Source organism: Camelus bactrianus, chromosome 23 (genome assembly GCF_048773025.1).
Source record: "Camelus bactrianus isolate YW-2024 breed Bactrian camel chromosome 23, ASM4877302v1, whole genome shotgun sequence".
NCBI lineage: Eukaryota > Metazoa > Chordata > Mammalia > Artiodactyla > Camelidae > Camelus > Camelus bactrianus.
The window spans coordinates 21,723,982-21,749,883 of NC_133561.1; the positions used below are offsets into that span (position 1 = coordinate 21,723,982).

The 25,902-nt window shown below is 36.8% G+C and overlaps 1 protein-coding gene across 11 annotated transcripts in view; it reads left to right on the top strand.

Moving 5' to 3' along the window:
* The window catches only part of RGS7 (regulator of G protein signaling 7), a 243,181-nt gene extending 221,315 nt beyond the window's left edge, over nt 1–21,866 (top strand). For 10 of the 11 annotated variants that reach the window (XM_074351782.1, XM_074351784.1, XM_074351785.1 and 7 more), the window contains 4 exons: nt 2,969–3,155; nt 5,965–6,054; nt 8,281–8,361; nt 21,172–21,866. In XM_074351782.1, coding sequence (XP_074207883.1) covers nt 2,969–3,155; nt 5,965–6,054; nt 8,281–8,355 — 352 coding nt within the window. In that variant the 3' untranslated portion in view covers nt 8,356–8,361; nt 21,172–21,866. The remainder of the gene's footprint in view (nt 1–2,968; nt 3,156–5,964; nt 6,055–8,280; nt 8,362–21,171) is intronic. The other variant, XM_074351783.1, reaches the window with a different exon arrangement.
* Nucleotides 21,867–25,902: the final 4,036 nt, after the last annotated feature.

Sequence of the window (25,902 nt, forward strand, 5' to 3'; positions counted from 1 at the left end):
TTCCCTAGTTCATATCGTAACCATTTCTTATCTCTGTGCCACACTGGATTCCCTGCTAAGTAATTACATATAAGACGTATTACATATTTCATCTCTAGCGACATATATATTTCTTGAGCATCTACCATAAGCTTATTAAATGTTTCCCTACCAAGGATAGATAGATATCAATACAATTCTTGAACACCTACTATATGCCTTAATATGCTTTATATCCACTACTTTTGTAAGGATGCCATGCTATATTTTGTATTCATTATTTCTTATTATCATTCATCTAATCATCACTTAAAACTGAAGTGTACATATTCTTGCCTCGTTTTACAGGTAAGCAAAATATGGCTGGAAGAGGTTAAGCATCTATTCCAAGCCAGATTACAAGTAACTGGCGTCTTAGGCTCTCTGTAAACCGATACTAAGCTACTGTCCGCTGCTCCTGCAGTCTGAACACCCTGCTTCTGCTTAGGTATCTGGTGTCACAAACAGAGGGAGACAGAACAGTCCGGCTAGCCAACAGGGCTGTTTGCACCTAAGTGAGTCTCAAGGTGTCTTATCTAAGCAGCAGCCGTCTAAGCACCTGCTGCTTATGGAAGTGTGGTGCTCGTATGAGCGTTGTCTTCAAGTACTGAGACAGAAAAAAAAAGTCAAGAAACGCTGCGGATCGAGAAGTGCTTACTCCTTAAACAGAGCTTCTGCTCTCCCTTGGTGTATTTTTGTTCATTCTTTTTTCAGGTAAAGCAGAATAAGAACTAAGTAAATGTAGGGAGATGAGTGTATGTAACATGATGGAGTGTCAGGCACCTCATAAGCGCCCTTTACATAATTTATCTCCTTGAATCTAATGGAAACCCCGTGAGACAGGCATTATCATTTCCATTTTACTGATGGAACAACCAAGGCTTAACGACATTAAGGCACCTCCTCATCTTCTAGCTACCATATAATAAGGGGAGAAGGGTTAGCCAGTGCCCGTTATGTTCTGCTAAGTTATTGCAATGATTACAACAATGCTGAGGATAAGAAAGGCCGTGATGCTTTGGGGGAGGCATTCAAGAGAGTGGTCTTGAGCGTGTCATCTGCTGCAGATCTAGGGCCAAGCTCTAGCTATGGCACTCCCAGTGGGCAACTTATGTAAGTGACTTATTCTTCATATCTTTAGTTTTCTCTTCTCTAAAGCGGAGGAAATAATAGTGCGTATCCTCAGAGTTGTAGGGGTTGCATGAATTAATACAGCTAAATCACTTAGAATAGTGCCTGCACTTACTGACCAGTGTAAGTGCTGTTGTTATTACTTCCTTAGCCCATTGGTATTTCATCCGTATTTTCAAGTCTATTTACGATGTCACTGCTGTCTGCACAACTTTCCTAGAACTTGCTTTTCCAGCCCAGTACTTGCCTCAGCAGAGGGCCTCCTTCCTGCTCTGCCTTCCCAGACTGTCTGGTTTGTGCTCTTCCTTGAGAATCTCATGTGCTTCCTTGTATCTGGCCATGTGAATGGTGTATCTTTGCTAGGTCCAGGACAGAGACATTTTTTTCATCAGGGTGTTCACAGCTTGCTGAAATGAACTTGAATGAGCATGCATTACAACACATCGGCTCCCTCGGATTGCACGTAGCCTCCCTGTTAGACTGCAGTGTCAAAAATCTGTATTTTAATAGGAAATGGCCTTGCTCTTTCCCTTCTGAAAGCAACAGTGATAGTTTCATGTTGAAAGCATTGTTCAGACTGTGGATTATCGACTGTTACATCTGTGTGTGTAGGAAAATGGTGTCTAGAAACTGGGAAATCACTAGATTGAGTAACATTTGACGGTTACTTATTTCTGAGCTTTCATTAGTCCCTAAGATAAAACCTAATAGTTACGAAGGTGCTGATAACCCCTTCCTACCTCTCTCAAGACTCTTGTAGCCTGTAATGACCTTCATCTCTGTGGTCATCTTCTCCAGTTCATGATCACATCTACCATCAGAGCAACAACGACCCCCGCTGACGATAACATAGCTCTAGTACTTCCTTTCTCAAGTACTTTTTTTTATTTACCACATTATTATGATATACATATTCATCTATTCAACACTGTTTCTAGGTCTAACCAGAAAGCTCTAACACAGAGCAAAAGGAAATTTAAAAAATGAAACCCATTCATAGAATGTGGCTTCTTATTAGACTTTGCTGTTTGCTCTTATCAACCAAAACATGTTCTGGTGTTCTTTTCTTTCAACAGTTACTCTATTTTCTACAGAAGTGTATAAAATATATTTTTGTATTTAGAAGTAAGTCAGTATATATTTATTTTCTCCAGAGCCCCTGAGTTGCTATAATGCCTCTGCAAATGTAAGCCTTTCAGACAGCTGTATGTAAAGGTTGCTGCTTCTGTCATTTCATAACTCTCTGAATTAAACAGCCTAAAATTAGTTACTTGCCCTCATTTCTCCAGCTAGGGCATTTTCTGGTCTTGTGTCCAGGCTGCTTTTAGTTCCAGCAAAGCTTCACTGTAATTCCCTTACCAGGTAAAGCAGAAAACCCTCTCCTTACCAACCCTCGTTGCTCAAATGGACAAAAGATCCAAAAAACAGAGTATGCTGTAATACTTTATCCCCCTAATCTGATGGTCCATGTCCCTCATCCTAATTCTTTTCAAACTTCTCTTCTTTTCTAATAAATGGTTCTTGAGCGGTGCTGCTTTGCTTCAGTAAAAATTAAGGTTGTATAGAATTAGTGCCCTGGCAAGATCTGCTTTTAACAGAGAAGACCCAAAAGAGATTGTTTCCAGTATTTCCTTTCCCAAAATGTTATATCTTTGAGTACAACTAATAAAAAAAAAAAGTAAAAGCCTGTTATTGGAAGCCCTCAGACAAAATGAGTTTATTATGATATCTCACTGTGAATTGTATGGTAGGTCGATATTTTAAGAATTTTCAGATTTTGAGGCATTAGAGTAAATGCTTGGTGTCACATTTTGCATAGATTCTGGCTAGCAGTGGAGGACCTGAAGAAAAGGCCTATTAGAGAAGTCCCCTCTCGAGTTCAGGAAATATGGCAAGAATTTCTAGCTCCAGGAGCCCCCAGTGCCATTAACTTGGATTCTAAGAGCTATGACAAAACCACACAGAATGTGAAGGAGCCCGGACGATACACATTCGAAGATGCTCAGGTTGGTACACGGATGAGCCTCACACTGTGGCACAGATGTGCTCCTGAGAAGTTGACAGTTGAGATACTTTTGTTTTATTTTCATTGTAATTGGCAGCTGTGCCTAATAATTTCCGTCTAGGAAGCTGTATGTAAAATAGCTAATTGATCTAGAAAAGAACTGGGATGCTTTAAAGCGAAGAGTTTTTAAAACCTGGGAATGTTTTGTAAATGTGAACGTTTTTATGTGACAATTTCTTGAAGGGAAATATTTGAAAACATTTACTTTGTTTTCTACTCTGTTTTTCACCTCAGTAACACATAGTTGAAATCTTAAAGTCATCTTCCAATATGGAGATTCTAAGACTCTGACATTTCTAACTAATTTATTATTATGACTATTCAGAACTACACTAAATTAGCTTAAAATTATGTAAAACTCATACCAGCTTTGTCTCTGATGATAAAATGACATAGTAAATTTAGGCATTTATTAATTTTTCCAAGTTAATTTTTTAGTCTACAAAAAAAAGGAAATTGGTATTAAGATATTAACTTCCTGAGACAAACTTTTAAGCTTTTTTTTTTTTCCCTCAAACTGGATGTAATTGCCTCTTTAGAAACAATTTGAATTTCCACTTTCTCTAAAAACATACTATGCTCAAGAGGAAAAATAAACTTACAGTGAGAGGATAGTATTTCCTAATGAATGTGTTTAAATTGGCTTTTAAACCAGAACATGCATACTTCATAATTCCTTAAGCCTCTCTTAGAGAAGAATGCTAGCTCTGGAGAGTATCTTGTTTTGTAGATAACGTGCTGGCTAACATAAAACATAGAAGATGAAGAATAAGGTGCACAAATTTCCTTTCTCGTTTTTGCTCTTGGTAGAAAACCCGTTTATCCTTGGCTTTGGTTTAAAAAAGAAGTGAGCCACTGTGCAGAAAACTAACACAAGTTGAAACGGCTGTCTGGGAAGCCAGCCGCCCTGGCTTTGCCATGGTCTTCTATGTAGAAATAATGACATTTTATAGAGACGCATGAGAGAGGGCAGGATGAAAATTCTGGCTCTGTTGCTTATTTCCTGGCTGATTTATCTTTCTTTCCGTTCAAGATAAAACTTGAAGTATTTTTCTAGAGCCAACCACATGTGAAATGTTTGGAATGACCTTCCTGAAATCTTAAAAAGAGCACATCTTTGTTATCTGTGTCATTGAAAAGCAGTCTTGCCTAAAAGTTCTTCATTAAAGGGAAAAGACGTAATTTTCTATAGAAAACGTTACCACTGGACCCTAGGCTTCTTTTTGCAATTAACTTCAGATATTTAACGCCAGGTTTTTTTGTGGGTTTCTTAACCCTATATTCAAAAATATAATAATAGAAGTTCCTGCCACTGTTTAAGAAGAGATGCAAAGTCATAAGAAAGCAGATTGTGGAGCCAGACTGCCTGGGTTCTAGTCTGAGCTCTGTGACCTGTTGCCAAGTACTTCACTTCCTTATGCTTCAGTTCTTCATATTTAAAATGGATATGAAGATGGTTACCAACCTTGTTGAGGCTTGGTGAGGATGAAATTAACTAATCGGCAGGCATTTAGAAGTGTACCTGGTATGTACTCAGGTGTAATCGAGCACTGACTATTCATACCCTCATGCTTTGCTAAACATTTGTCATTCTTCTAATCCTCACAATAACATGATTTTATGGATTAGAAAATTGAGGCTCAGAGAGATGAGTAAAGTGGTCAAAATGTACATGTTTGTAAATGGTAGATCTTGAGCAAGACAGGCGCTGAATCCCAAAATGCTTGACTCCAAAACAAGACATTGCTCCACTTTTCCAAAAAACAAATTCCAATAACAGTTCCAAATGCACCATACTTTTGGAGATGAACCTTAGGCCAAATATTGAGGCCGAACCCTGAATGTCTTTAAATTATTGCTGATGTGTTTAAGACCAGGGAAACGGAGTCATTTCTTTAAATATGTATTTTCTCCAAACAAGAAGGGACTGGGACATTCAGGATACTCTCAAAGAGTTCAAAACTCTACATCTAACAGACTAGAATGAACAAGGAGCATTTACGCTCCCTTAAGATGCAGTTGGCCAAAGCAGAATCTCCCTAGACTGGGCCACCACTGAATTGGATGAATATGTTTTTTCCTTTGACTTCTTTGTCTACCAATACTCATCCAAAACAGAACATTGCAGACTGATTAGGATTAAATTCTAAAATATTTACCTAATCTCTCTCTGAATAAGTAAAAAAAAAAAATGCACACAAATTGGGAGGCTTAGCAATTAATATCACAAAATTTATTTTTGGACTTGTGCTCTGACCTAAAGTGGATGTGGATGACAGTTTTCCCCAAAGTGATGATCTGAGAAGTCTGCCCCCTCCAAGTACATGTAGATGCCAAAGGTATCTGGGATGCTTACTGAATCTTGACTTCACATCATTCTCTTTTGGCCTGGAGTAATTTTAAGAGACTGCAGATTTATTTATATTCTCAAATGATTTATATAAATCAACAACTTGATTTGAAATGATTTCATGAGCATCTGCTAACTAAATTTCATGTTTTTAGAGGACTGCATGTGATTTACCTCCTCCATAGCTCCCAAACCAGTTTAAACAGTGATCCTTGAGTAAAATAATAAATTTTGAGGTCTAAGTGTTCTGTAAGCATATAAGGTATTCTCATCAGCATGATTATGATTATTTTTAGCTGCTTCCAGATTTATTTTTCAACCAGATGTTGTATTCTTATCACAGCATTTGACTTTTCCTGAGAAATAATAGAGAAGCACCTCAACCATTATTTCTTTTTAGGAGCACATTTACAAACTGATGAAAAGTGACTCATACCCACGTTTTATAAGATCCAGTGCCTATCAGGAGCTTCTACAAGCAAAGAAAAAGGTATTGGTTCTTTGTGAACTTTTTTGACCTAGTTCTCAGTTGTAATTATTTGGAATAGTTACCTCTGATGGGCCCACCATATTGGACAAATGGTAAGTGAATGTACTCCAAGACCACCCCCCAACCCTTTGCATCTTATAAGGGCTATTTAAGTTGTATGTGTTTCTGTTTGTTGATTGCTTATTTTCTTTTTTGTTGTTTGTTTCTGCAGATGTTCATGCTTTACAGCGTTTTTTAGAAGCTGTTTTTATGTTTCATGTTAGTCCTCCATATGCCTAGTTTAAGGAGATAAAAAAAATGACAGTAAAGAAGGGGAAAGAACAATGTCATCAGATCAACAACTTAAAGAGAATTTTCTTTGCCCAGTAACCTAGCATATATGTTTTGTGCCATATGCCCGTAACTAAAAATAGACTCATTTTTTTCTATGATAGTTGCCAAAATTCAGGAATGTTTGCTCCCAGATGTTGTCGTTTGGCATTCATCCTGAGTCAGCTAGTGCCCCTGCAATGAGGTTTCACACCTAAGATGGTAGCCAAGCACATTTTGGAAGAGCTGCAATAAACCACGTTGTTCATTTGATGTTTATAATCGAAGTCTCACTGTCAGTGACACCTTATATAATCAGTATTTCAGGGAATGGAAAATCTGGATGTGAACATCAACATCATTCATTACTTTTTAATGTCAAAATAGTCCATGGCTTCTTGAAATTCTGAGATGAAATTGTAATTTTGTGTAGTTTATGATCATCATTTAGGCTAATGGGATTTTTTTTAAGTCCATTGACTTTGCAACTGGAAACGTACACTCTGTAGTTGGGCTGTCCAGTGCAGCAGCCACTAGCCACAGGGGGCTGTTTAAATGTAAATTTAAATTAATTAAGATTATAAGATCCTAACCAAATTTCAAGTACTCAATGGCCACAGCTAAAAGGCTTTTGAAACGTTAGACAGTATAGAATGAAACTTCCATGCTTTCAGAAAGTTTATTTCTGAAATAGAATTAATATTATCAACAGAAATCTAGTCCCAATAGAAAATTATGAGGAATTCTGAAGGTAAGCCACTAGATTTTCAAATATTTAGGTTTTGAAAAGGTCAGCATAAAACCTTAATATAGCTACTTCATTTTAGTGCAATTTGATTTTGCTTGAAATCACACCATTTTGTTCGCACAAGAAGAGTTTTGGTGTTAAAAGTAAAAGCGCTACTTTAAACAGAGTTCGTGTCTTGTGACGAGAGGCCTTGTGTGGCCGCTCTCCCGCCTTCCTGATCCCTGTGATTTAGAACATGATTTGGTATTGCATCATTTCATCATCCTGTCTTTTTCTGCTCTATTTTCTTTTCTTTTTCTTCCTTCTTTTCTTTCTTTCTTTCTTTTTTTAATGTTCCTTATTTCCCTTTGCCCCATCTGACCCCATACATGTAAGTCGGGATACTCAATGGATCACAGAACATCTTTTGAAAACTTTGCACAGAATGTGGTAAGTTTTAATTTTTGAGGAATCGTTAAGTCCAATTGAGAAACTTTCCCAGTTTAAAGCTCCATCTTCCACCTTGCATCCTTTGATGTAACAACGAAGGTATTGCCTTTATTCAAATTCAGAACTTCGTGCTTCCTACTTATCTTTCTGTCCCAACACTTTCTAGACTAGATAAAGATATCATACGTGAAGATCTTCATGTATCAAACTAATGTTTGGAAAGAAGTGTGTATTGTGATACATAAAATGAAGAAATAACTATTCTTTATATTTTAATTTTTATTCCAAATATCCTTTTATTTATTAAAGATAGTGCATGCATTTCTATACCCTTTCCCTTAGCTCTTACTAAGGCTTAAAAGATTAAGAACAATGAGGGTTCTGTGCTTTCTACTTCTGCAAGGAGAAAATGATTTATTGAGCAATTTAAAGCCAGACAGTATGAATGGGGTCAGTGACAATGTATACCCCACCAAAGTCCAATTAGCATGCCTTTCTTACCTTTATTTTTTCAGGATGATATTGAAAACTATTGCATAAATCATCTGGGAAACCAGTATTTTCCCTACCAGTGTTTTCTTAGTATCTTGCTGTGTGTTTAGTGATAATTATTTGTTTGTGGGGTTTTTTTCTTTTTTTTTTTTTTTTTTTCTTTTTTTTTTTTGGTGTGCCAGTGCCTCTGGTACTTTCTGACATTGTGTAAGCTCAAACTAAAGCCTTCAACACATTTATTTTTATAGGGCAGAAACATCCCTATTTTCCCATGCCATAAAAACTGTACACCAACACTGAGGGCCAGCACTAACCTGTTATGAAAAGAGGTAGAAAAATCTTGGTTTATACTCAAGTTTGTCTGCATTGTCTGTTGAGTTGTGTGGTTAACTCCATGCTGCTGCTGCTATGTGTGTGTGTTGTGGCTTTTGCTGTGATGGCCAGTTAAGTGGAGTTATGTGTGTTGAAATGTAAACAAATTGGATTTAAACAAAAATACGGTTTTTGTTTTTAGTTCCCTTCAGGGAATCCTTGCGGTGGGAAATGTTAATCAGTTCCTTTTATGAACTGCCAATTGTGGCTGTGCACAGAATATTTGAAAGCCTTTAAAAAGCAGTATATACTTTGAACGTTCAATGTGATTGCACAAATTAAAGGGCTGGAAAATGAGGGACTTTGGAAATTAATCACCCTATCAACTTCCCGAAATTTGGGCTGGCTCTTATGGAGTCTCTGACCTTTAATATAAAATTTGCTTAAGCTTGCCTCGTAAGTCACCATGGGATGATAAAGACAGTGCTAAAGAAATGCCTCGAGATTTTGCTGGAGAAAGTCACCATAGGATGTTGCACAGTACTCTGTCCATTGTTTGAGAATTGTTTCAAATTCATTCTTTTCTAACATAATTTGACAGAATATTGTTCTTGAGATTGGATTGGAAATGTCTGTGATACAATTAAAAACATACAATGCAACTTAAGGAGGAAGGAAAGGGGAAGCAAAATGGTTGTTTCCTCCAACACCATCCCCAGATCTGACCAACTTCCCCAGCCCTTAACAAGGCACCACACTGTCCCTCACTGCAACCTTTAAGAAAGGATCAATAGGAAATAAAGGGAAGAGAGAATTAATCATCTACACCTTCAATGAAAATTCGTACACCAAGTGCCAACTGTACTCCAGACACTGTGCCGTATCTTGAGAACATGTAAAAGGAATAGACCTAAATTGCTAAGGTACATAATGCTATAACCAAAACGTGGTGACATTTAGGAGAAAGATAAATTATTTCTACTTGGTGTTAGGGTGGCTAGGGAGGGCCCATGAGTAATGTGAGAATTCCAAGAAGAAATTACATTTAAATCGGTAAATAAAATTTCATTAAGCCAAGAAGGGCAACCATCCTTTTAAGGAGAAGCAGGGGAAAGGCTGGAATTACTGAAGAAAGAGAAGTTGAGTAACATTCATACCAGAACACATGTGTACACACAACATACTGATAAATTTCAGATAACCTTCAGACACAATTATTTAGGGCTAATCCTTTTCCATCCAGAAAAATAAAGAGTAATATTTTTCATTGATTACTTTATTTTGGTAGTACTCTAAATACATGGAGTAAGAAAATTAGAAAGGCTCTCTGATTTCAATAGATTACAAATGATTACATTTATTTAATTAATCATGAGAAATAAATTTCTATCCTGAAAATTATTTATAGGCACAAATTTAAAATACTACAATATGCATCATTAAATCTTAAAATGGTTAATGTCTATTTAAAGTCCCCTTTAAATTTGTGTTTTCATTTCTTTTTTATTTCCCCTTGGCTCAGTGTTCCTCCGTATTATAATTACTTTTAGGACCCGCAGTTGTGTTAGGCATCCCAAGTACTTACATAGTAAATTTTCTGGGACATCTTTATAGGATCAATAAAATGATTTTAACACAAGATAAAGAATCAGTGATTTTATTATAATCAGATGGACACAATAGAGAAAAGAGAGTTTAAATAAACGTTTTAAAGGAGACTTATGTGCAGGTTGCTCTGGTAAATACAGGGAGGCTACAAGATAAAGAGTCTCCAAGAAAAAAAAAAAAAGGAAATGGTGAAATACAGGTAAACTAGTATACAGACTATGAAAGGTGAAAGGAACTGGGAAAAGTGAGATAATGATGTCACATTTATTGAGCGCCTGCCATGTACCAGGCTTTGCACTAGACACTTTATATTATCTAATTTAACTTAATCTGAACCTGCAAGTTAGATAATATGGTAGTCATTATTTTACTCATTTCACAGGAGAGAAAAATAAAAGGTCAGAGGAGTTACTTAATTTTCCCACTTAGTTAAGGAGGTGGCACTGACCCCAAATTCATTTCGTTCCCTACTTCTTTCTCTTTCCACTTACCATCTTGCTCCCTGATATTCTTCCAACTGGTAGAAGATAAATAAATCCTGCCACTTAGGGATAACCTCCTCTTGGGTCTGAATCCATTGCCATTAATATTTATTTGTAGAAGTTTATTTACATTTTCAGCATAGTTATTTTTATAACCTGGTTTATAAAAATGGCATCAGTGTTTTGTTTCACAAGAGTCAAAAGCGTTTTGCTAGGCAACTCTTCCCGGTACCACTGGAAATTCCATCGGTTACTGGGGCTAATACACTTTTGCTGGCACTTCAGAGAATAATTATAGTAAACAGCTAACAGTTGCATAACATTTTACAATGTTCCAAGGACACTCCCTGCTGTCTGTTTGTTTTTTGTTGTTGTTCATTACAAACAAACAATCTTGGGAAGTGGTCAGGCAAGTGTTAGCACCATTCCACAGATGAGCAAATTGAGGACTAGTGAAGTGAGGTCACTTCACCAATATTAATCAGTTGTTGAGTGTTAGAGCCAGAAGTGGAAGCAAAGTTTTCTGACTTTGAGTTCATTACTTTATAGATTACTCCTTTTCTTCCCATTATGCTCAACGCTGGAAGGATAAGAGTAACTCACATTTGTGTAATACCTTCACCTTGGCTTGTTGTCTCAAGAAATCTCATTTCTTGTGATTTACTTTTATATTACTTTATTTTCCTTGCCATCAGATAATTTTTTTAAGGTCTTTCAAGGGTTACTATGTCCTCTCATGCCTTTAAATGTTATTCTTAAGTTGACTTCATTGTCTTTTGACAAAGTTCATGTAGCAGTTGTTTTCTTCCTCCATTACCACTATTAAATACCATCTGACACTATTTCTCCAACCATTCAGTTATCATAGCATCTGTCTGCCTTACAAACCTTAAAGGGAGAACAGATAGGAAACACGGGGAGAAACAGGGTAGGGGGATTGGTCATCCAGACCTTCAACCAAAACTCATAAGTCAAGGGCCAACTATATTATTTATTACCTCTTCTCCTTAGTTTGGCTTTGGGTTACAAAAAGTAGAAATGAGGATTAGAGAATGTTAATGTTCAAATTCCAGGAACTCACCTAATCTGACTTCTTTTGGAGAAGAATTTTACCCTATCTCAATGAAGACAATTACTTGCAGAGCCTTAAAAGCATTGACAGACAAGATGTAATGATACCCTTGCTCCCCCATCCTCTCTCCTCTGGTATACTTATGCCAGTGCTTTGGGCTTGTAAGGTGTGCTCTCAAGACTGAGACAAATTACCTGGAGAAGATTTGGAAGCTCTATGAGAGAATTTTAACAAAAGGACTGAGTTGGCTCTGAAGTCACTTAATCTTTTGCAATCAAATCTGTATTTAACTCTATAAATCATTAGTATACATATTGATAAGAACAGATGTAAATATAAATCCTATAACTTGTTTGGAGTATTAAAAGTGAGAAAATGGTTATAGGCATATTCATATAGAAAACTATGTTAGAAAACTCCTAGAGTTCCCTAAGTAAATATAATTTATAAACTGGGCACTGGGTTTCCCTACCAAAAATATTACCAGCAAACACACAAAGTGAGTCTGGTAAGGAATGTACTGTTTTCTCCTCTTTCTTCCCTTATGGACCTGAAACTCATCTCACTTAACATTTTGTTGTTGGCATAGATGGCCGTCCATCTTGTTTTATTGAAACTGCTTGGTGGTGATGACTTGCCTGAGAAACCAACTTTAGTTTCCCTGCAGCATGATGTAAATTGATTGGTGTCAAATATATCAAGCTATGTTAGCCTGTTTAGTTGGGACAATATATCTTTATTTTCCCCTAGTAGAATCAGTAGTTCTTATGTTGCCACTCAAGTTCTATAAGCTGTAAATTGTATAGCAGTTTTTGGTCAAAGAGCATCCAGGAGAACCCTGGAGATTCCTCATGAATATTTTGAGGCTGCTGAGTAGACAAGCCCCTAGTAGGAAGCTTCCCCCTTTGCTGCTACGTCTGCCAGAGTCAGAAGTTTCAGCAGGATTTCCCAAAACACTGTTCTGATGTACCCAAGGCCTTGGGTTGAAGCCAGCGGTCGTGAGGCCCCAGCTACCTGCATTGCTCCCTGTCTAAGAATACGTGGAGTGGAGAGGGTGTGGCTCAAGTGGTAGAGCACATGCTTAGCATGCACGAGGTCCTGGGTTCAATCCCCAGTACCTCCTCCAAATATAAATAAATAAACCCAATAACCTCCCCCTCATAAAAAAAAAAAAAGGAAAAAACATTTAGAAAAGAATATATAGATAATAAGAAATAATAGGATGATAATAGTTAACAATAATAAGTTAATAATAATAGCAATAATAAATATAAATAATAGTTAATATTAAGAAGAAATAATGTTACCACCAGGAGAGGAAAACGGCCTTGGTTCTTTGTCTTACCCAAGAAAAAGAACTTAAAAGGGAAACAAAGCATGCTATTAGCAGAAAGTGTTATTAGTAGAGCAAAAGTTAGTAAAGTAGAGTGCCCTTCCAAGAACTGAAGGCAGGCTAACCCAAGAGAGGAAAATGGTGTTGCTCTTTTGTTTCTCTTGGCTTATATCCTGGCTTAGGGGCGTTCTCATGATGGACAGCTCACATCCCTTGAGTGCTCAGGCATGCCAGTCTCCTTTGTGCATGCTCTTACCCTGATGCAGAAAAACCTACGGGAAGGAACACAAACTGCAATGCTAATTCCGTCATAATGAGCATTGGGTCATGTTAAGCTGAGTGCGTCTCTCTACTGCACAGCCGCAGCGTTCAATTCTAACCGGCTTCTTTGTTGGGCCTCATTTAGAGACGGACTTACCCTGAGCACAGGAGTACCGTTATCTTCTGAGTTTGCTCCCTCCCCATTCCTCTCCACTTGCCCAGTGCTCATTTCTATTTAACTGCCTAACAATAACCACTAACGCGTACACCTGAGTTGGTTCATTCTTCGCATTAAAGTTAACTCTTGAATGAACAGAACTAGTTTCCTAGCTTCCCACTAGCTCGCCTCACGTAAGTCGAGACAGTGTTCTATGAAGCCGCACAGAGGAGGCAGGGAGAAGAGTTAAGCCTGAGAAAGAGACCTGCCTATTAAGTGGCTGGGGTTAGCAGCCCTGAAGGAGAGAGAGAACAAAGAGAGAACCAGAAAGAGGGTCTGAGGACTTGACAGATTCATTTGTGTTCCAGACAAGGACTGCCATGGAGGTTTCCAGTTGGAGGAATGTAGTCCAGATTGGGCAAAATCGCATATCCTCTGCCTTCTGCATCACATTTTGATAGTTGTTTTTGTCACTGGTGTTTTTCAATGTCCAGGATCCAACAGTAATAAGAGCAAGCATTGGACAATTCTAGAAACAATAATTATATCTGTAATTTCAACCAGAAGGTACCATTATTAAAACAGGCTTGTGCTAGTTACTGGAAATTTAAAACACCATTTTTAAATTATACTGACTATCATATCTGGAGAATAGAAGTTCAGCCATCTTTTTTTTTTTGGTTCATCAAGTCATTCCAGATTACTTATTTTAGTGTTAAAGATCTTTTATCTTTTATCTGTTTCATCAGCAATAGGAAAATTACCCAGTAGACCTGGCAGAGTTATAAATGGGGAGAACAAGCACCCATTATCAGGACTGTTCACTTGAAATTTACATTTTAATATCTAGGAGGAACATCTTCCAATGCCAAAAAGAAAAGACGATTAGGAAGTCTTTATCTTTTCTAATTTTAAAAGGTAAGTCTTCCAAGCACTTGTGGGAGATATTGAGAATGATGAATTTTTTTGGAGACTCAGAATTGAAAAGGAATTTAGAGGCATCAGTTTCCCCAGGTCTAACCGTCAGCCCACTGCATGAATCCCCTCTGTAGACTCAGTGACTAGTGGGCATCCAGGATTTGCTGGCTCGTAAGTGTCAGAGATGTGGTACCCTTAGAAGGCAAAGGTGGTCAATTCCATTTTTTAGAAATTTATTCCTTATTTCAGCATAATCTACACTTCTGTAACTTCTGAGTATTGATCCTAGTTCTGTCTCTTGGAACTAGGCAGAATAATACAAGCATTCCTGTAGATCTAGGCAACTGTTAAAATTACTTGAAGATGTGATTGTATCAGCTCCTCTCAGGTTTTATTTTTATTTCCATTAGTTAAAATCTAGTTCACCGTTTCTCTGTATGGTTCAGCTACCCACATCCCATATCTCAAAATTACCAGGGGCTTGGAGCTTGGAAAATGCAGATTCCGTGATCTTATCCCAGATAAACTGAATTAGCATCATTATCTCTCATTCTCTCTCTCTCTCTCTCTCTCTCTCTGTCTCATTGGTTTACAAGCATCTCAGAATGAAGTTTAAGAACCATGATCGAGGTAGGAGCCTGATCAAAGATCAGTGGTTCTCCTTACCAAAAGATCAGTGGTTCTAATCTTAAAGTTTCCTCCCTTTAGCTGTAGCAGAATCATCTAAAGAACTTCTTATAACACAGATTGCTAGCCCCCACCTCTCAGAAAGTCCAATTAAGTAGTTTTCTGGTAAGACCCAAGAATTTTCATTTTTTTAATAATTCTCGAGTGATACTGATACTACTGTTTGGAGACACACTTAGAAAACCACTGCCCTAGCCTAACAGATTCTCTCCACTGATAAATGCCAAGGCGTAATGATAAATGCCCAATGTCACATCTGAGAGGCTGCTCTCCAGTTGTGCCCACACATGTTTGCAACCAGCATTTGAATTACGTGGATAAGAGTCACTTGTGTTTGTTCCCATAGCTGTTTATCATCATTGAAATGATAGTAATTACATAATTTATTTAAATATTATATAAGCCGCTGAAGTTTGAGTGCAAAAAGAAAAAATATTTCTATGAAAACTAAGCTGAACACTTAAGACAAAGATGCCTTAAAATTGCTATCAGATTAAATCTGAGTGAGACTTGCATTGGGAAAGCATTCTTGTAATGTTTTCTCGTTCAGTAATCTCACGTTCTTTCACTACCTTAGGTGCTCTTACATCCACCCTAGTTAATCAACAGTCCTCCAAAATGATAACTGAACACAATATTTGAGATGTGACCGAACCAGCATAAATTGGAAATATCTGCCCGATAGGAAAGAAAGAATATGTATAACTTTTACAAACCCATCTGAAAACTCCATCAGCTTCCTCACCCCAGCTCCCAGTCACAGCACCCATGTCAAATTGTAGGGTCATTTGGGGTGTAAAGTATTTTTTTAATCTAGAATTGTTCTTTCTTGTGAGCTCAGATTACATTTTCCCAGTCTTCTCTTCTGCTGCTAGATTTTTCTTTTATTGTTTGCTTATTCATTTTCATATAAGTTTGATTCTTTATTCTTCTTTCCATTAAATTTTATCGTGTGAGTTACAGCATTACATAATTTTTTGGAGTATCTCTTTGTTACCCAGCCTTTTAACCAGAATTAGCAAATTGGCATCATAAATGCTTTCATCAGAATTCCATCAGTTTAGTCATGCAAATTACTAATTAAAATGAGATAAAGAACAGAGAATAAGACAGAAATCGACTCCTCCAAAAATTAGCATACCTTGAAGACAGTTGTTTATTTAGTTATGAACCTCACCTTTTTCTGTCTCATCCATGGAGATACCATGAAAGACTGCTACATGCCTTACTTAGTCCTATTAGGTAGTTAGATAAGTATTTGGGGCAGTGGGCAGACAGGTGGTGGAGAGGGAGGATGGTCCAGAAGATGGCATTATGCCCACCTCTAGCATAGTGGGACTTTACTTCTAATGAGTGCCAGCAAGAAACCGGTTAGCACCTGACCGCTGCAACCGCACAGGAGCAGAAAGGTACCCAGACATGACCCAGTGCTCATCTTATTACAGTTAACATTGTGGTTTAGGCGTCCCTTCATGGGTTTTTCTGTGTGCATCATGGGTAAGGACATTGACAAAGGGGACCAAACGTGACTAAGCACTCCAGGGACAAGAGCTGTCAATCAGTCAAAAGACCACCTCTAGGCGAGGGTATAAGAGAAAGGGGAGGCCAGAACTGTCACTTTTCCTCCCTTGGATCAGCCCACCTCCCGTTCTTGGAGGTGTACTTTTCCTTTTTTAAAATAAATCTTTTAAAATCTTTCACTACACAACGCACCATCTCCCTGCTGTAAACTTATCTTTCGGGTATGACAAGAACAGGGGTCTTTACCTTTTGGGGTAACAGTCCTGGAACCTTTGTTTAAAGCAACTTCCTGACCTCACCTCTGGTGGATGCTTTTTTTAAATGAGCACGTGCATGACAAAAATCTAATGTGGTTTATATGGGGAGTTCTTTGCAAAAAAAAAAAAAAATCAGAAGAGCAATACACCACTAGACAAATGAGCAAAGGACTTGAGCAGTTTTAACAGAGGAAATACAAATAGTCAATAAATATATGAGAAAAGAAAATGAAAGTCTGTATTAATAGCCTAGTATAATTCAAAAAGCAACAAAATAACTTTCCTCCAAACAAGTTAGTTTTAAAATGATAGTATCTAGTGTTAGAAAGGGGACAAGGAAATTGGTTTCATACACTATCAATAAGAATATTGATTGCTAATCACTTTTCTCAAATAGAGCTTTACAGAATGTGTCAAAACTTCAAAATCTTCTCTCACTTTCTAATAATTTAATTCTGAGAAAGCCCAGATGTTTACACAGCTACCAGACTATTCATTGCATCATGTACCTGCCCAAAAAAAGATGCAATCTGAATCTACAACAGTTGCGAATTTCTTAACTGCATCAAGGTATAGCAACGTGATGCAGCTATTAAAAATTAGATTTTAGAGCAGTGACCTTCATCTTTTTCTTTCATTGCCACCCACATTTGACATAGCAATACATATACGTTTGTGAGTGTGTGTGTATGTTTATGTGTGTAAGATTAAAATAACATTTCAGAAACAATACATTCCCTTATTATGTGCAGAGCACTCTGATATTTTTTATCTATTCTATAATGTTTAATTTTTTTCTTAATGTTGGTAGCATCTTTCTAAATTGATTTCCTTTCCCACTAATGTGATGAATTTGAACAGAATATTATTTTAGAAGAAACATATGTTACATGGCTAATTGATCAAAATATGATCATTTTAAGAAGCATGTTACTCATAATAAGCCATAATCCTATGCACAGTATAATTTCAGTTTTGTAAAAAAATAAAATAAAAAACATATTTTGCATAGAAAGTAGAAGGATACATTAGTATGAAAATAATTGTATTTTGGGTAATTTTTATTCCTCCTTTATATTTTCTCTATGTTTTCTTCATTTTCCCTAGTGGATATACACTATTTTTATTTTAGGAAAATATTTTAAACTAAGGAAATGAAAGTATTTGGCTTTCCTTGTTCTTCCTCAGACCACACAGGAAGCTAGCAATAAATGCTGAAATATAAACGTGTTCATTAACCATCCCTTTTTAATACATAATAACAGAATTTTTCCAGTGCTCAACATTAAATACGCCAGCCTCCAAGCCAGCGACAGAATCCCCTTCCTTCCTTCCTGTTTTCCTTCCTTCCTTCCTCCTTTTCTTCCTTTCTTTTTCTTTCTTTTTTCCTTTCTTTCTTAAATTTCAATAATTTGAGTTTATCTAGCTTTCTAGGAGCTCACACTCCTCACTTTTGCTAAAATTATATACTATGTTTTAATAAACTCACCTGCAAATTAACCTAGGAGAACTGGTTTCATTTAAAGCAGGGAAGATCTTTCCAAACACCTAGCCTAGTTCAGTTCTCTCTTTTTTTTAATTGAAATACAGTCAGTTTACGATTTGTGTCCATTTCTGGTATACAGCATAATAGTTCATTCATACATATACATACATATACTCATTTTTATATTCTTTTTCATTATAGGTTACTTCAGGATGTTGAATATAGTTCCCTGTGTTATACAGCAGAAACTTGTTTTTTATCTATTTTGTATATACTAGTTAGTGTCTGCAAATCTCGAACTCCCAATTTATCCCTTCACACGCCTTTTCCCCCTGGTAACCATGAGTTTGTTTTCTATGTCTATGAGTCTGTTTCTGTTTTGTAAATAAGTTCATTTGTCTTTTTTTTTTTTTTTTTTAGATTCCAGATGTAAGTGATACGTTATTTTTCTTTCTCTTTCTAGCTTACTTCACTTAGAATGACAATCTCCAGGTCCATCAATTCCTTCTTAACATATTCCCAGTTAGTTTTCTTGACAGGAACAACCAGGGCAAAATAAGAGTTGAAAAGACCCAAATTCTGTCAGTTCATTAGTTAAAATTTAATATTTATTATATATTTGATGAGTCCATATCACACAAGTGTTTCATTGTGTGGCTATTTTAAGATGTACATCCGTATTCTTCCCTTTCTGTTCATTTGTGTTTCTATTACCACAAACCCCAGGTTTACTGGTTTACTGTAGGTCTGTATTTCTCCATTGACTTCCATGAGTGTGTGTTTTTCTCATTATCTCCTGAGACAACAGCTTATCAGGCTAAACTTGTACCTTACCTCATACCAGGCCAAATATTAATAGCTAGAAGGATATTTGAAAAGAAAAAAAGTAGACAGAGAAGCATGTTACTATTTATTCCATTTACAAAGATGACAGTAGTTTCCACCCATCCAAATGAAAAATGACTATGAGTTGCAAACAGGTTCCTACTTCAATAAAACTGTTTTGTTTATCCTCCCAGTAGTTTGAACCAAATTACAGTAATCTATAGTTTTAAAAGAAATAGTTTTATATTAGTACCTTTCCCCTCCTCCTCAACTATGTAAGATTCACTATTATGCTTCAACCAATACGTGGTTTTCTCCATCCTTCAAGTGGCATTAGAAACAATAAACACTTTTTTAAAATACATTACTCAACCTCAGAACGAATATATATGCACACCTGTATCCATTTATGTTAGTAGCACAAGACAAAACAGTAGGAAATACAGAAAATAATACAGTCTTCAAGTCTAGAAAAGTCATTTTTTTTTTTATTCCAGCATTATTTGATTAGTCTATTGCCCGGGTTTGAAGTGTAAAAGCAGTATAATTTCAGCTTTCAATTCATGAGAAATGTTCTGCTCTTCTCAGAGTCAGAATAGTGCCTTTGGGTGTCAGCGTCCTAATGAGAAAGCATGTAACAGTAATAAAAATAATGGTAATCATATAATAAGGTCATTCATTGCTAACATAAACTGAGGACACAGAATGTTCTAAGAATAGTTTTAAGTCACTCACTTGTATTATTCTTCACAAAAAGCTTTAAAAATAGGTACTACTACTATCCGCATTTTATGAATGAGGAAATAATCACAGAAGTGATGGCAAAAAGAAACAAAGCAAATTTTGTTTATAAGACCAGTGGAAAGTAGGGTGTCCTGTTAAAAATCTGCATTTTCTTTCATTATTTTTCTCTCCATAAAGTGATTAGAGCAGAACTAAGTGAGAAAGACCTTTGCTAAACTTTGGATCTTCTACTATCGGTTGCTGAAAGCTAAGTTTTGGACCCTTTTCCCCAATTAAAAGAGAATGGTACTTGGTTTTCATTATTGCTGTTAAAAGTGTACAAAAAGGCCCTTGTCAGTTACTGCACAGTATGTAAGGCAAGGCTGATTTTTAGATTATTAATCATTTCTTAAATATATTGTTCTTTTCCCAAAATATGGCCGTGAGTGATGATAGCGCTCCCAACGCCTCACCAGCCCTCAGTCAAACCCCGAGCCACATTAGGTAGTAAATCAAGACTGTTGCTGCGACTGATGTATTACTAAAATACTATGTTTCTCCAAAAAATCTTCTGATTTTCCCTTATTATTTTATCCTCTAAGAAGTACAAGTTCCACCCAATAAGTCAACCATCTATTTTTATACTAAAACATGGACAGTGAGGGATGAAACAGAAAAAAACCAATTGACAGCCTGCTATTCTGATCAGAAATTTTGAATTTCTTCCCTCTCTAGAGTACTTGCAATTTACAGTTTGGGCAATCAAGATTTCCAGAAAACGACTATGTATTCTAGATATTAATACAACATGTTGAATCAGAATATATGGGATTTGTCTGGGCTGGGGTTGGAGGAAATCAGGGGGGAAAGGAAGAAGCTGTCTACAGTTTGAAGTAGAGAGCAAATAGACTTTTGTCTTTAGATGTCTAATTGGCACCATGTTTTTGCCATTACTGTATAGGAGAGGGGACATACTTAATCTTGAGTTTCCAGCTATCTCACCCTCAAAAAATAATTTTATTTAATTAAATCATACCCTCTGCATATCTAGATATTTATAAATGCAATGCTAATTCCAGCAACTGAACAAGAATGCATTCACATTGCTATCTTTCAGAGCAGCTCCCTAAGGTTTGTTGTAACACGTCTATAACCAGTTGCAAACCTAGGTGTTGCATCATTGCTAAGCCTCAGTGGAACATTTTGGACATGTTTTCTGATTTGCTGATTTGTGCTGTGAACCATCAGTCTGTTTGCAGTGGGGAGGAAGTGGGTGGGAGGGGTGGGAGGATGGAGGGAGGGAGTATCATTTTGTTCAATGTGTGGGAGGAGGGACGGAGGGAACTTGGTCATGAAGCTTGAACTAAGATGTACCTAAAGGGTTTCATTTTGACCTTTGCACAAAATCAGCTGCAATAAGTAGATGTTACTCATAAGCAGGTTTTCAGTGACCATATTGTTTTCTTTTTTTTTTCCTTGTTTATATTTTTTTCTCAGGGGAAATCTCTCACGTCAAAGAGGTTAACAAGCCTCGTTCAATCTTATTAAAAGGATCGTCTTGTAGCATGAGAGCGAACTGGAGTCATTGCATATACTTTGTAGTTCTTTGTCGTTACCTGGAGCAGAGGACGTTAGACTAAGATCTTGCATGAGCAAAGGACTTGAATTGTTCTTTCTGTGTGTACATTACGGCATTGCCATCTCCAAGGGACTCTGCCATCTTGATGCCTCCATTTCAAAATGTCTGCTAACTTCCTCCTTGTACTGAGCTGGATCTGTGTCTTTTCCTTTTTAACAATTCAAGTGAAGTAAACCTTTCCCCCCCCCTTTCTCTCCTTCCCTTAAAGCTTCTTCTAGACACACAGTTCACTAGAAATTCAGTCAGTCACAAACTGGAAGAATTGTAAAAGGAAAAAAAAAAAACATATATCAATAAGTATACATATGGCTTCACATTTATTAAATAAGAAATTAGCACAGAAAGTTCATTTCACCAATATATCACAGTCAGAAACAAGCTCATGTCTTTGTTGCCTTTACATTCTCGGTTAATGTTCTTGCATTTATTTTTATACCATATTTAAATAAGAGACACCTTTTACTCCAAATGTATTAAAGTTGACCCCTTCTCTGTAAATTTGTGTATGTTTATATTGTTGTTTTATCTTTCATTAAAAGATGCATAATCTCGTTGTTTTTGTTAACTGTTGACTTCTGTGCTGAGAGTGAGAATGCTGAGCAGGCATCGGCAAATGTGGTCCCAAGGTAAGCGCTCCCCCTGGGAGTTTATTTCAGGGTTTCAAGACCAGCTTGGATGCTGCAGCAGCCAGCAGCAGACTGAAAGGGATTCATCCGGGAGCTCATCTGGCATCAGACAGATCCCTTTGCTCCCGTGAAAAACAACACAAATCGGCTTCCACATTTTCAGAGCTATTTATGACGTCTACGTAGGCAAAGGATCTTCCAACAAAAGTCCGTGCCTTCAAGCCTGGGGGAGGTAGCTGTTTTCACCTAATTCATACAATCAAGCATATGAGTCAAAACAAAAGAGGAGACTGAGAAGTATGTTCCGAACAAAACAAGATAAAAACCCCAGGAAAATAAAAACCTAGTGAAACAAGCTATTTACCGCATAAAGAGTGAAGAGTAATGGTCCTATAGTAATCAAAACTGCATGTTCTTACAAAAAATCAGTGAAAAAGGATGGAGATCCCAGAAACAAACCCACACTTATATGGTCAGTTAATTCTGTGACGATGGAGACAAGAATATACAAGGAGCAAAGACAGTCTTTCAATAAATGATGCTGGGAAAACTAAAATGCTGCATGCAAAAGAATAAAACTAGACCGTTTTCTTACACCATGTATAAAAACAAATTCAAAATGCTTTAAAAACCTAAATGAAAAATGTGAAACCATAGAACTCTGAGAAGACATAGGTAGCATGCTGTTTGATACTGGTCTTAGCAATATTTTTTTTTGGATATGTCTCCTCAGGCAAAGGCAACAATAAATAAAGCAAAAATAAGCAGGTGGGACTACATCAAACTCAAAAGATTTTTCACAGCAAAAGAAACCATCAACAAAATAAAAAGGCAACCTACTAATGGGAGAAAACATTTGCAAGTGATGTGACTGTAAGGGGTTAATATCCAAAATATTTAAACAGCTCATACAGCTCAATATCAAAAAGAGCAAACAATCTGATCTTTTTAAATAGAGAACTTGAATAAACAGTTTTCCAAAGAAGACTTAGGGATGGCCAACAGGCACATGAAAAGATGCTCAGCATCTCTAATCATCAGGGAAATGCGCGCCAAAACCACAGTGAGAGAGCGCCTCACACCTGTCAGGCTGTATCAGAAAAAAAAAAGACAATATCAAGTGTTGGCATGTGGAGAAAAGGGAACCCCTGTGCACTCTTGTGGGAATGTGAATTGTTACAGCCACCGTGAAAAATAGTATAAAGCTGCCTTAAAAAATTAACAATGGGACTGCTATACAGCCCAGTAATTCCACTCTTGGGCATACCAGAAGTTTATTTATTAGACAATTAGGGGTCAGAAATGTTGTAGATCTTAATGTGCATTATTAGGCACAGGGTTAATGAAAAAAACGTTCTAAACTAAATTAGTAATGATGAAATTAACTAAATTAATAATTATGAAATTAATAAAAAAAATTTTAAAGCCAAAATGGACTGGGACACTGATAACCATACCTTGTCCTGAGCTTTGCAGAGTCTCAGAGATGGTGCATCAGGAGGTAAATATCAACCAAATTCTGAACTCTACCAATATGATTATCTAAGTCTAGTGGGTTTTCAGTACCAGTGCTTAGTGCACAAAAAATTAAAATCTGTGTAACTTTATTCTATTTCCTACAAGAACCGGGGAGAGAGCTTGCATTTTGGCATCAGTTTGAAGTTCATCAGAGATGATCTTTTTATCCACCAAATGGGCAAACGAGATCTTCTACAAGCCCATTACACAGAGATTTGGGGAAGAGGATATGAGTGGCTGGGCTGAACCCACTTTATATTTCACTATTACTACTTTATATTTCACTATTACTACTTTATATTTCAGTGTTATCACTAGGATAACTCATTCAAGTAATGGACAAGCAGTTTGAGGACTTTTGGTCCATTTATACTTTCCCCAGGATTTGCTATTTCCTTTGGTCATTAGCAAATCACGCCCACCCACTTAAACGTCCTTCACTGCAGGCCCAACTCCGCGGGCGCCATGAAGCCCTTCTGGATTTCCCTCACTGAAATCATCGTCTCCTCTGCAGAACGCTCAAGCTCATTTTTGCTCTTCTACTCTTAGACATATAATGAGTATATTTTTAGAAATGAAAAATCATCAAGATTCTCTAGCATATAAATGTGTTTATATGCAAATCCATGCTGACTAATATACTTAAGTTTATTTTGCTTGTGATGTGTTCTAAAAGCCAGTTCAATCCCTTAGGAAATAAGGTTCCTAAAACTAAACAACAATCCACATATAAAATAAATCTTACAGAGGTATAATAATACTTTGCATGTAGTTATGCATTTAATACGTTTCTGTTACCTGAAATTTGAGACTGTCCTGGAAAAAACAAGACGATACCCCAGTCATCTATGTTGCCACGTTTTATACTGCATGAGTTGTGTTCATGTCTATTCTTCCCTTCCAAATTCTCAACAAATTACCTTTAATTCTGACCATTCTAATAGGAGTCCAAATGGGCAGTTTGACCTTAACAAATGATTTTCCTGACATTCAGAGAATTCGCTCAAGACTAATTAGCAAGTCAGGATTTTAATGGAAGTGATCTACCCCAAAGCCTGTCATTTCACTACCCTACAAAGTTTTGCTTGAGTGACTTTGAGAAGGTTCTCCAGCTACGAAATTAAGATCCCTTCATGTCACAGTAAAAGAATTTACCTTTGAGTGAAGGCATGGTCTTGGGGAGTTGAGCCTGCCAACTGTTTCAGATTCTGAGGGCGTTCCCTTGGCCACTGTCATTAAGATACATTGTGCTATACCAGGAACGTCTCCCTCTCCTGTTTGCTTTGCAAACCATTGACGAATACTTGTCTCATCTGATTAATCAAATTGTTTATAAAGTATAATGGGATCCCCCAGATTATCTTGGGCTGACTAGATGTTGGATCTTGAGCAGTTAATTTCTTACCTACAGGTATGTATTTCCTTCTCCTTAAGGTGTGGGTAATTGGAATAGATACTCTAAGATTCCTTCACCAGAACACCAGAGAGGTATTTCCTAGGATTACTTTTTGGAGTTTTGAGAACAGGATGAAATACAAAGAGAGAATCATCAGAATAATATTGCTTTTTAAGAGATAATGTTATAACTGCTTTAAAATGTACTGTGTGGGATTCTATTGTTGTAATGGTTAAATCTGCACTCCAAAATGCACTATAAATTTGGGTATGACTGTCCAAAAATAAGAGTAAACTATATTTTTGACTCACGGATTATAAACCTATGTAGGACAGAAAATGAAGTGAGATGAATAAATTTCACATCAAATTTATCTTCTGTCTTGGTAACACTCTTTTAAACCCTACGAACTTAATTTATAAAACATAATGTTCTTCCTCTGTGTGCCTTGGTACCTTTATTCTTGCCACAGAAGTCTCTCCTCTGTGGTTCATTCTCCTTTTTTTCCTCTTTCCTCAGTCTTGTTATAGTTTATGTCCATTGTTATGTTCAGACAATATTGCGATGACTTTTTCTGAACTAGGCACTAAAGTTGCTAAGCAACAGCATTTATGTTACGATGTCAGGCTACCCTCTGAACCCATTTTTTAACCAGCCCCTTCGTGATTCCAAATTCACATGCCCACCACCCTGGTTCAGGAACCCAGTGCAATTAAAGAAAAAGAAGAAATCTTTCATTCCAGAAGCCTTGATATCTAAGAGCTATAGAGTTTGGTGACTTTTTTCTTTTTTTTTTTTTTTTCTTTTAGATGCAGCTTCTAATTGTCCCTGCAGTCAGACTATTCTCTGAGCCTGGTCTTTGGTCTCCATTTGATTTATTAGGACTTTCCCGTTGTCTTTATTCCTCAGTGTAACTCGAGTCCATGGACAAGTATGTGTCAACCTCATTATCACATGGGGTGCAGAGACAGCAGAATCTGTCCTTAAGTTTCATCTTTGAAGAAAACCAATTAATACTTGCATGAAACATAGACTTGCAAATCTGAATA